This window comes from Cyprinodon variegatus, unplaced genomic scaffold (assembly GCF_000732505.1).
Source record: "Cyprinodon variegatus isolate N-32 unplaced genomic scaffold, C_variegatus-1.0 Scaffold516, whole genome shotgun sequence".
NCBI lineage: Eukaryota > Metazoa > Chordata > Actinopteri > Cyprinodontiformes > Cyprinodontidae > Cyprinodon > Cyprinodon variegatus.
Genome location: NW_015150969.1, coordinates 231,397 through 241,475, shown reverse-complemented (window position 1 = coordinate 241,475; position 10,079 = coordinate 231,397). Strand labels below are relative to the sequence as shown.

Here is a 10,079-nt window from a genome sequence, read left to right as displayed (position 1 = left end):
AAACAATTGAGATTTGCTGACAGACTAAGACTTTGCTGACATTTTAGACCAGTTTATCATACATTGAACCTTTCTGATAAGAGAAAATTGTGTATTTAAAAAGCTTGCATTTTTTGAGTGAATGGTGCCATCAATTCTCTTCAGCAAAACAAATTAAACATACATATTCCCAGAACTTTTCTGCCCCTCATCTTTTTGGACGTACTCCATGTTTCTCTCAAACTCCAGCAGTGTTAGAGCCGAGTGCAGCAGACTGTCAGGAGTAGGCATGGGCCGGTTGCCAGCATTAAAGTCCACCAAGGTTTTAAAAAGTAAAGTTTCCACAAAACGACGAAATATTCTGTCTTTATGTTTCTTCATTTTTTTGAGAAGATGAAACATAAGGTATAAGAAGAGACAGATTTTCACCAGCTACATAGAGTAATGCAGTGCTACCCCTCCCCTACATGCTGCTGCACTCCGGCAATAAGCTGGCACACATTAAACTCCAGAACCCCTTTCCTCTTTTACCATCAGTTGCCAAAAAAATAAAAATAAAGACACATAAAGGAGTATTTGGTACAATAAGGACTTAAATGCTTATTGTACATTAAATATTGGAAATAAATTACTGAAACTAGCAAGTTTTTATTCTACATTTCAGCTGAAGTCTATGCATTAAAAAGGAAAAAATCTATTTTAATAGAGAACATCGATGCAGTAAGTTTGAGCCTCAGGGAAATATTTGCCGCCATCGTTTTAAATCAAAACAGTTAGATAATGTCATACGTTGTTGTTTTAAATTGTGTGCATAGTGGTATTTTTACATACCATAGGAATTTTATACTGGCCCATGCCTAATCAGGGGTCCAGATAAAACTTAGTCAGAAGATCTGCAGGAAACCTGCAGCATGGCTCGTGAGGACAGAGAAATCTGTTCAGATCTCAATCAAAGCGTCCCTTTCTGCTGCTTCCACTGATGATGGACAAACAGGACGATTAAACACTCTGTAATAAACTTTTCCAAAAATATTCTGATTCTCTCTTTATGTTTAAATTATACAAGTGAAAAAAAAAAACAGCCAGCAAATTCGACTTAAACATGCAGAGCAGAAAGCGTCTGGGTCACATGCTCCTGGCTCACCTTTACTGTGACATCATATGTACTACGTCTGCTCCCAGATCTGTCCCTGAATACACCAGCAGGTACATGTGACCCCGTTTTATTAGGATTCTCACAGTTTTTTTCTTTTTTTTACTTTTCATCTTTTTGTACAACAAGAAACAAAGAAAGGTCTCGATTTAGGTGGCAAACACAAAATAAAACCTAAAATAATCCTAGAGTATAGAAATGGATTAATATCGATTAATAACATCTGCTTGATAAAAACATGACCTTTGACCTAATGATTGATCTACAACCCATCAATTTAGTCATTGTCTATTGCTGCTGCTGAGCTGGGGCTCAGTGCCCTGTGGTTACTGAGGAGTCATTACATTCTTGAGGGTGTTAGAGGCTAGAGTCCAGTTGGCTGGGACTCAGTAAGACCTCGGGTGGGTCGCCCGCTGCCGTGTCAGTGTTAAACAGCGGCTCCGTCTCATACTCCAGAAGAGACGGGAGGTCAGTGTCTGCCTCCCCCAGAACCACTGGCTCGGTCACATGGAGGGGTGCGGCAGTGTACTGCACCAGCTGCTTCCCTGCACCAATTACAAATGGAAAAGGTCACCATGAAAAAAGCAATGCTAGAACCAATGCTTGGTCCAAATGAAGAGAAGCAGTAGTTACCTGTTCCATTTTCACTTTCTTTAGGGACTTCATCAGAAAGCAGCTGAAAACAAACAGTTTCTTAAATCAAACTGGTGCAAAATCAAAACAGTCTTATTAGTGACGCATCTGAGAAACCCCCCAGATTTTCATCCGGATTAGTGGGTCAGAATAATCCATCAGAGACGGCAGTCTCTTAAAAAAAAAAAAAAAAGTAGTTTTCAGGATAAAGCGGTCTGATAAAGACATTGAGCCTCTTGGATGCCTCTTGACATTTTAACACAATTTCAGACAGCAACATCCTGCATATTAAACAGATTATGCTGATAGCTTAAAATAAGAATGACTTCAAGTAAATTATTTATCATTTGGAGAAACATGAGTAACTAAACCAATTTTTATTTTTCTTTTATTTCCTTTTATTTTCCTGTTTGGTCTCTTATACCAGTCCTCTGTCTCCCTCAGATGCCACAATGAGTTCATCTTAATATGGGACACCCTAATGGACATATTTTCTATTGATACTGATTAGGTGTCTATTGTCATAAGAAGGAAAGGAGGATAAGGAGGAAAGCTAAAGGTGTAATACATATGTAAAATCAAACGTACATTATCCAAACTTTCAAGGTCAAAGTCTCCAGAAGGAACGGATGAACTGAAAAACTGAAGACACACAAAACATTTCCATAAATAAATATGCATACTGATAATCAGAGATTCACGAATTGGAATAAATTAAATACAGACAGAGTTACCTCCATGAAGGGAGACGGGTCAAAGGTGAAGGTTTGAGAGTTTAAAATACTCTGCAGGTTTTCTAAGCCGTTGTCAATACTGTCGACGTGGTCAGAGAGTTCATGCCTGGGACAAAATCAGAGGGAGAGAGACAGGCATGAGATGTCATGTTGGGTCTGATGTTATTCTACATTTTTTTCTTTTGTCCGTATTAAGAAAACTGTTTGTTTAACTCATGTCCAGCTGCTTATAAAATTAAGGTCTTTGATCCCTCAACTCAGATCAATTCTACTGGAAATCTGACTTTTCAAAGCTTCTTATAAACACAATCTAGCCTTATTAAAATGATCTCTGATCTGTATAACAAACAAAAAGAAAAACATGACTGAGGTGCAAAAAGTCAGAGTTCTTAAACACTGAGCAGACTATATATTAAAATATTTTCCTGAATATAAAGTTAAGCAGCAAATTGATGCTGCACTTTAAATTCAACTGTGTAACTTCTGAAATTGTAGTGCTGTTTTTGCTTACTATTGAAATAAAAGACAAAAAGAGAAAATGCAGAATGACACCAGAGATAGAAATAAATATATACCCTACAAGTTCAGTAATCATCTTAGACTCTATATAAAAGAAAGCTTTAGCCACAATGATGTCCGAAAATTGGAGGCTGTAATTTTTTGTGCAAGAAGTTGGCAGTTAGCGTTTTGTTTAGCAGCAGGCAGACCTCAGAGAAACCCAGCAGTCCCTCTGCATAGCAAGATGATTTCTGCATTCTAACAGACAACCTATGAATCAAGTTGGTTTAAATCGGTTTGTCTGACTCCGATTATTTTTAAATATCACAGAAACAAGCCTCTGCAGGTCAGAAGTGGGGGGAAAAAATGGCTTGGCTCCATCTTTTACATGCAGTCTAAGATAATCATTTGAAAGATTCACTTTTCAGGAAGTTTCGATAGGATGCGCCAAACATCAGGTGAGAGTCCACCTGCAGGAGGTGGGGGGAGGAACCTAAGAGAAGCACAAGGATTTTTAATGAAACACTTCACAATTACCCGATGAGAAATGTCACAAGATCTCATATGTTGGGATTGCAATGCAAGTACACGTCACTAAAAAAGACTCTAAGGAGGCTGTGCTTTTACCGCAGCTGCACCACTAATTAAGTGACGTACAAAAAAGAAAAAAGAATCTGAGATTATATGACATTTCGGAAGGGAGCTATTGAGCTGTTTCTAATTGGTTGGTAGGCTGAAAATAGTTGATGTTTGCCCTAATTTAAGCAGATAAGGTTCCCAAGTTATGGCTACTGGTGGGTTTATTATGAGAACACAGCAGCAGCTAACAGAAGCAAGGCAACAGCAGCACTTCCTGCTGTCCCCAATGATTAAAGTAGTAACCTGTCTAGACGGGCGATGGTCTGACATTTCTGTTTAGGTGTGGCGGGGCTGGGGGCCGAAGCAGGATTGGAGCAGGCAACAGGGGCCGGAGATTTGATGGTTTGAGCTGGCTGAGTCGGAACCCCAGTGGTGGAAGGGCTCACCACAACAACAGGGATGGCTGCAAAACAGAGATGGACCAAAGGTTACCAGGGTGAAAATTTAAAGCGAATGATCAAAATTCATTTAGAAGATCTAATTCAGGGCTTAGCAAAAAGTATTTATACTGCTACATCTTTTCACATTTAATCTGTTGGAAGTGGAATTTAATGAGAATATGCTGATGAAGATTCTCAGGCATCCAGGTCATAGTCATTCATTTGAATTGAGAAAGCTTCCTGGAGGGGATGCGAAACGTCTTCAAACCTTGGAAACCAAGTCCAGTGGATTGTTTTTAAACTTTAACAGAATTTAATGAGAAGCAAAAAAAAAAAAATAGTGCAACATTTGGATGTAGAAGGAAAAGCATGCATGGTCTTCTGAAATTCACATCTGCAAATATATGTATCATCAAGCTTGAAATTTTTGCCTCTTTCTTCCAAAGAAGTTCCAACTCCATTATAATGGATGAAAAATAATTCTCAGATCTTGCCCAAGATTCTTATTTGGGACCAGCTGGAGAAAGGCATACCCCTGAGATGATGGTGCCACCACCATGTTTCACCACAGAAATGCTGCATTCAGGGTGATGTGCAGTAATCGTTTTCTTCAAAGCATAGCAATTTAGTTAAACCTTTAAGTTCTTCCATATGATAGAGAAACTGCAAACATTTGTGTATGTCACCTAGCCAGCTATTATATATGTATACATCTAATAGCTTATAGTAAAGTTCATTGTTCTTCCACCAGACCTATGATCCAAGGTTTAAACAGCGCTCCATAAATACTTTGAAACATTTGTAGGACTGTATATTAGTTTCTACCTGCTGGGGTGTTGGTGGAATTAGCTGTGGTGGCGGTGGAGGACGTGACCTGCGTCGGCGGTGTCTCGTCCTGAAGAATAGAGTTGATGAAGGTGGTGGGGGAGAGAGGGGTGTCTTCGTTTGCTGGGAGGGAGTCCTGCTCAACCTCAAGAACAGGACACTCCTCCACCTCGGGACTGGATGGTTCCTCTTTGATGAAAGTTGCATGGTTCTCGCTGCAGATATACAGGGAAGCCTTACATATATATCTGCATGAAAAATAAATAAAGGAGGCGGATCTCTTAAGTCCTCACCCTAGGTCAGTCCAGTCAGCGACTGCTTCTTCTGGGGAGGAAGGGGGTTCCTCCGTGATGTCTGAGATGATCGGTCCAGAATTTAAGGTCGAGTCTGCAGCGAGCAGATTGGCAGCTGCGTTCTGAAATTAACATCAATCGAGAAAATAAGGGTTACACAGATCCCCACAGAGTAGGACTGGATTATATGATGCCCGAAAGAAGTCTGATTATTTTTAACACACCAAATTCGATTTATCAAATTTACACTATTCAATTATTATGAAAACTATATAAATGACAGAAATCATTTTAAAACCTTGCTTTTATTTTAATCATTCCCTCTGGGAGTTAACCTATAAATTATGTTAGCTAAAAAGAAACTGTGAAATATGCTAGTAGTAGTCACTTTGGACAATGGAAATACAAGGAGTGCATTAAAGGTTATAGCTTCAACCTTTATTAAGAACAATTTTTCAAAAATAATAGCAGCAGAAACTCTAGGGTGGTATAAAAGTACTTACCTTACTGAAAATATATATAGTATTTAAATTTATACAATAGGATATTAAATCAATTGATCGGTCCAAAATATATAAATATATATTTCTGGTTAGTGTGCAAACATGGAGATGAAAGGATTCTGCATCAATAGGAAATAGTTGGTTGAAGTCATCTGAGATGGAGCTAAGGGTTTGCCAGACCCCAGTAGCTCTGATAGATCTGAGAATGGCTCCTTCTTAGTCTTACATTTTTTTTTCCAGTTTTAACCTTTTTTTTTTAAAAGACCCCCCCCTCCACTTTGAAAAAAATAAAAAGCACATGCACAACCCTGTACCCGCTCCCGAGAGGGAACGCCTACTAAACACATGCGAGAGCATGCACAAGCCCTTTTCTCCTCGTGCATGCTCAGTTTAAAAGTTGCTGTTTGCATCGGTTAGGGGTCATTCCAAAATGTTAGGGGTCATTCTATGACCCCTAACCCTACCATCATTACCAACAAAGGCTTTTGTACAAAGTACTAAATAAATTTCAGTATGTGTGTTCAATATTTTTTTCCCTGTTCCATTTTACTTTATTACACATAAATTCATTTCTGGATATCTGGTGCAAATGTCCGGTCAATAGCATCTCTAGAAATATATTTACTGAGAAAAATGATAACATGGTCAATACTTATTTTACCAGCTGTAGAATCAGGGCTCATTACCTGAATGTGCTCCATTGTAAGGGACCGGCTATACTTCGGCATAGAGTGGGCAGAGCTGGAATCATTGAGCATCAGAGGACTGCAGGTGGAGAAAGCAAATATAGGCCACGTTATAAGGTGCATGTATGATCATATTGTTTGAAACTCTAAACAAATTATCTGAAAAAAAAATGAACTCTGTTAGCTGAGTTTAATTTATGTTACAATAATACAAAATATTACTAAAGTATTATCCGACTGTTTACAAAATATAGATCCTAGTTTGCTGTATTCACATATAAATCTAGTTGTATTTCCAGTCTGATTTAAGATGTCAAGCTGTGTTTGAAAAAAGACTTGCATTTTCCTCTTGACTCCAATGATTCTGTTGGTTTGAACGAGAGACACCAGAAACTGGATCAGCTGCAAAAAAACAAAACAAAAAGACAGTTTCTAATTAGTTCAGTGAACAACTTTTCAAAACCATATTAGCGTGGCTTTGTGCAGACCTGGAGGGTATCGGTTTAGCTTGCCTAGTGGGTAAAAGTTACAGTGTTTCTGTAGGTGTGGGACGATTAGTTAATTTTTTGCAAATGTCTCACATGCAAATGTCTAATTTCCCTTAAAGAGCCCTATAGTTAATCTAAGGCCTAGACCACATGAATAGGAACACATTAAATTTAACAAACAGCTTAGAAAAAAGTTTTCACCACACAAGTATTAACAGCACCAACTAGGACACTGTAGTACATTATGCCAGGCCCTTTGATGGTCCTGTGACACCACCACAGAATCACATCCAAACCTCTGACTAAAAACACGGGGGATTCGCAAATAACTGGTTCAAGGTAACCATGGCACCATGGAGGTTAGGAGGTGCATGTGGGTAACAGAGGTAGGTATAGCTACAATGTCATCATAAAAAAACGATGCAGCTTGCATCAAACAATGATCGTTTATACTCTCCCAGAATGTGGGCTTTGTTTGAATACACAGCTTGAATGACAAAATATCTGTGGTTTCACCTAATCTGCTCTCTTTATGGATGATGCCTGTCTTGTTTTCAATGGAGCCTTTGCCATTTTAAACCAATTTTGATGGACAACATTTAGGTTCAACAATCGATAATAAGAAGTGAAAGATCAATATTATATTGGGCAGCCGAATATCACGATAAATCGCCAAAACGATTATTTCCCACACCCCTATGTGGTGCTGAGAGAAGAAAATAAGATTCAGCAAAATGGTCAAATAATTACTATAGACTTTTGTTTGAAATAAAGATTTTAGACTTTGTCTGTTTGGGGAACACCATTGACAGTTCTAGGGGTTTGCTAAGATAGAAATGACGACCATTAAAAAAGGCTTAGAAGACACCTGGCCAGCAGGTAGTAAACTGCAGTTTAAATAGGGTTTTGCTAATCAGAGTGACAGGATGGTGATCTATTTTTTTTTAAGCCAATCACTATTGTCTGCATCTTAAAAAAATATATAAATATTCCCAACCTAGTAGGTATTTATGACTTTTAAATTAGGGTGTAGTTATCTTCTTTCATCCATCTGACCAGCAGTGCAAAATAAAATTTGGTCAAAATCATTGTTTTAAAAAGCTGAGAACACTCTGCGCTTGTCCAATGTTTTGAGCAGCATACTTTCCATTGGCTAACATTTACTAAAACGCATACCATTATTCAATGCTGTATGAGCAAAACTAATCTAAGCAGCCTCCTTCTTCAATCATTAAAGGTATAGTGGAGGATTTTCTCAAATTTTTAAAAAGACCCGCTCTCTCCACTTTAAAAATGCACATGCACAACCCTTTACCCACTCCCGAGAGGGAACGCCTATTACAACAGGTCCAAAAGCATGCACGAGCCCATTTCTCCTCTTGCACAGTCTGTTTACAAGTCGCTGTTTGCATCACTCATACAAGCAAGTTTTCCACTATGTCAGACTCCGGTAAGCCTTGCATAAACATATCACAAGAATGATTGACAATTATTTAGATAATCAACCCAGAAAAACAACATCCTTCATTATAACTTTAAGATTGGTCTGTGCATTTCAATACCTTGTTGACAACTTTCTGTTGCTGAACATGTTTCTGTCTCAGACTGGCCACCTCCCTCCATAAAGCCTCATTCTCACTGAAACAGAAAAGGATATGGGGAGGTTAAAGGAGGGACAGTTGTGGTTAAAAGAAAACAAACACTTTGGACGCTAAATTAAGGCCCAGATTTAACAGGAGAACAGAGAATTATAGCCTAACTTGTTAGACTTTAAGTCTTGTGCTTACAGAGAATAATTGTTTAATGGATGTTAACTAAATAAGTAGAAATGAGCAAAGGAATGATTTTTAAAAATGATAAAAACATAAGCCGGGCATATACTTTCCGATATTTTTCAATTGTTGCACGCAGCTACAGCTCGTCATACAGTGCGAGTTCACAGCTCACGATGGATGTTCTCACACTGTGCGACCCGACGCTCTGTGCGATCTACCTGCTCACACTGTACGTCTAAAACCCACGTCGGCCTCAGCTCCACAGTGAGATGGTGCTACTCTGACTCGTCTATCCGGAAGCCCCACTAGTAGAAGAGGAATATGAAGCTCACTAGAGTGAAAAGCGCTGCCTTGGCAATTTGTGCAATTTTGTGCTGAGAGCCCTAAAAATAAAAGGCAACAGTGTATTTGGACAAAGGCATGGCTGAGCTAATGTGGCTACTACGGTCTGTCAATTTTACAGAAAGAACTTCATTTCACTCATTGCACCCCAGCCATGCTTTTGTTTTCATCTGAGAGGAAGAAGAAGTATCCTTGTTTGTGCATGTCCACTGAGCGATTTGCCCACAACGGCTGACTGAAAATCAAACAAGTTTGATTTTCTCCCGACCTTACGATTCCTGAATCGAAGGCGGTCGTGAGAGGATGATTGCCCCTCGTTACTCCCCGTACAATACATGATGCACGATCAGGCTGAAAGTCAGCCCAATCGAAAAATTCTCGCACATCTGGAAAGTCGGCCCGAAAAGGGGGGAAAAAAATCGTAGAGTGTATGCTCGGCTATAAGCAAACTTTCTGGTTTAAAATCGTTTTTTCTCTAAAAGGGTGTCTAATATACCATTTAACACCTCAAAGGTTGTTTGAATAAAACTCAACCTAAAATAACTAGGTGAGGTAAGGTAAGCACATGATGCAGTTTCGCTTCTGATTCTTACTGTTTCATGGCAATGATCCTGGAGTCAATAGTTTCCTGTTTTCCTTTCATCTGCTGGACATCACTGAGGATTTTGTTGACTTCATCTGTTGAGATCTTCATTTCTTCTTGACGGACTGATGACACCTGCAACACAACATGGAATAGTCCATTACCACAAAGAGAGAAAACCAACAAAGTGGTTTCTGTCAATATTAAGTATTTGTAGGTAGAGTGTAAACATGTATTGTTATTACTTCTACTATTACTGCAGATGGAACTGATCCCAAATCCTGATTAAGGCATGCTGTGATTGCTCAGATCAAGGTAGACCTCGATCAGTTTCATTATAAGTCAGTTACACAGCTATTACTGAACTATTGATACAGGGGATTTAACATCGCTGTGCTGATGTGCCAGTTTGTCTGCCAAGGGAAAAAAAAAAACAACCACCTAAATATTAAAAGGGTTATTATAGACGATGCATTTCAAGTTTTTAATCCAGACAGAACTAAAGGAGTTTTCTTTTATTCCTTTTTGTACTTTGTACCACTTTGGCCTTTACTTGACTGTAATCGAA

At 38.8% G+C, this 10,079-nt stretch overlaps 1 protein-coding gene across 1 annotated transcript in view; it reads right to left on the bottom strand.

Annotated features, from left to right (window-relative positions):
- Positions 1 to 359: 359 nt before the first annotated feature.
- The window catches only part of LOC107094960 (heat shock factor protein-like), a 16,089-nt gene continuing 6,369 nt past the window's right edge, over positions 360 to 10,079 (bottom strand). The window contains exons 4-15 of the mRNA XM_015390887.1: positions 9,522 to 9,646; positions 8,374 to 8,449; positions 6,664 to 6,725; positions 6,324 to 6,402; positions 5,135 to 5,256; positions 4,842 to 5,056; positions 3,880 to 4,039; positions 3,419 to 3,490; positions 2,500 to 2,605; positions 2,354 to 2,407; positions 1,766 to 1,808; positions 360 to 1,677 (exon numbers count right to left, since the gene is read on the bottom strand). Coding sequence (XP_015246373.1) covers positions 1,490 to 1,677; positions 1,766 to 1,808; positions 2,354 to 2,407; positions 2,500 to 2,605; positions 3,419 to 3,490; positions 3,880 to 4,039; positions 4,842 to 5,056; positions 5,135 to 5,256; positions 6,324 to 6,402; positions 6,664 to 6,725; positions 8,374 to 8,449; positions 9,522 to 9,646 — 1,302 coding nt within the window. The 3' untranslated portion in view covers positions 360 to 1,489. The remainder of the gene's footprint in view (positions 1,678 to 1,765; positions 1,809 to 2,353; positions 2,408 to 2,499; positions 2,606 to 3,418; positions 3,491 to 3,879; positions 4,040 to 4,841; positions 5,057 to 5,134; positions 5,257 to 6,323; positions 6,403 to 6,663; positions 6,726 to 8,373; positions 8,450 to 9,521; positions 9,647 to 10,079) is intronic.